Source organism: Atta colombica, unplaced genomic scaffold, assembly GCF_001594045.1.
Source record: "Atta colombica isolate Treedump-2 unplaced genomic scaffold, Acol1.0 scaffold45, whole genome shotgun sequence".
Lineage (NCBI taxonomy): Eukaryota > Metazoa > Arthropoda > Insecta > Hymenoptera > Formicidae > Atta > Atta colombica.
In genome coordinates, this window is record NW_017259534.1 from 1,082,980 (window position 1) to 1,084,938 (window position 1,959).

Here is a 1,959-nt window from a genome sequence, read left to right on the forward strand (position 1 = left end):
GTGTGTGTGTGTGTGTATGATAATAGCAAAAGATAATATAGAAGAGATTTGTTTCTTTTCAGCCACAATTTTTCGGAAAATCAAAAAATATGTCATCTCTACAAGACATTGAGGCCGTGACAACGCGAGAAGACTCGTTGGAGATCAACAGTTTCCCAGATGCCGTGCAATCCAATCCGAATCTTCAAGTGAACGGCACAACGCCCAATAAGCTCGAAATTATGGAACAGAAAGCTCTGAGCAACGACTTTGCTAGCAAGACAGACAACAAGCCCGTAATAACCGGTGTGCTGCTGAAGGACGATGTCCAGGAGGATGCGTTCCAGGAGCAGCAACGTAAATTGGGTAATGGCACGCTGACTCCAGAACACAAGGGGGACAAGACGACGGCACGCAAGCCGGAAGGTAGCGTCTTCGTGCCGAGTCACAAACGAGCGGGCAGCATCCCGCCGCGACTGATCGAGGAGACACTCGAAATGGACCGCAAGAAATCACTGGACATCTATAACAAGTACAGTCAAATCAAAACGAGTACCAGGGGTATGCTGCCAAGCTTGAGTCCGAAATTCGAGCTGTTGCAGAATGAGGTGAGTCCGATCGAGGAGAAAGAGAGTTAATGCGGCACCAGGAAGAATCTCCCATCCGGTTCCCCTCAACATTATCGTCGTCAGTTTTCTGACTGTGTCGTCGGGAACGCAACGTCCTCTGGATAAATTGCAACGAAAGATGTGACTGTAGTCAGGGATTATTTTAAAAAAATGCAGCGAACAACGGTTAATGATATACTAATGGCATAGGAATATAATTATATGTTACTTCGTTAATGATATATTAGTGATGTAAGAATATAATTACGTTAATTGGTTAACAAAAAACGTATAACGAATAGTTGGTATCGTAATAGTCAGTTACGATTATCTATTTCAGCAGATGGCAACGATTTCTTAGATTCGAAATGAGTACTTTTACAAGTAGCTACATAAATTCTATGCGAATGAGGATATAACGTGAAACGCGTTAACGTCTAATGCAAGCAATTTAATCAAAAAAGGAAAGATGCGGTCACTATAAGAATATTCCATATATGATCGTGATTAAAATATTTTTCTTTCATGAATATTTATAACGAGAATATGACATACATTGGCAGCTGCATTTTCTAATTATAATTTAGTAAATCGCTTATTTCATCTTATATATACGATAACTTAAAATACGGAAAAATTTTGTCTTTAATAAGAATCATGTTATTTAATTCAAGCCGAATGGAGAACTTTTGACAACTGAAATAAATGAGCGATAATTAATATTAAGTATAAACGTATACTGATTATGAGCTAATAAAAAAAAGCATTACAAATAAGAAACCTTTTTTTCATCATAATTTCATGTAGATGTAACAATTCATCATTCAACTTGTGATAGTGACATAGTCATATATTTCGTGAAATTAACATTTATGATATTTATTATAGAAAATATACATACATGACACTCGACTTTAAAGAACATGTAGTTGCATTTTAACTTCCTTTCACGAAATATTTTTCACTCTTAAAATAAATCGTTCATAAATTAATATTATAAATCAAATAATTAACTATTATAAAATATTATAAAATATTTGTTAATATTTTTAAAAATACTTACAATTGTTTGATGATTCTAATAAGAAAAATTTGCGAATAATAGATAAATCAGTTCTTTAAAATTCATTTCAGTTTCAATGTCGTAAAAACGCTAATAAATCAAATAAAATTTATTTCACACGTAGTTAAAATTCGCACATGGGGTCAACAATTTGTAACTGCTATGGTTCATTAACATTCTCAATCTAGAATAAGTCACTATCATAACGATATTATACAATGTAGTAATCGTAAATTGTCTAGAATATGCGACATTAAATTTCTAAACATTCATATTTAATAAACAAGTTTGTGTATACACCTACACATC

The 1,959-nt window shown here is 34.0% G+C and overlaps 1 protein-coding gene across 1 annotated transcript in view; it reads left to right on the forward strand.

Annotated features, from left to right (window-relative positions):
* Positions 1-794, forward strand: part of LOC108691280 — a 24,653-nt gene extending 23,859 nt beyond the window's left edge. Inside the window, exon 7 of the mRNA XM_018198949.1 lies at positions 63-794. Within this exon, the coding sequence (XP_018054438.1) occupies positions 63-617 (555 nt within the window). The 3' untranslated portion in view covers positions 618-794. The remainder of the gene's footprint in view (positions 1-62) is intronic.
* Positions 795-1,959: the final 1,165 nt, after the last annotated feature.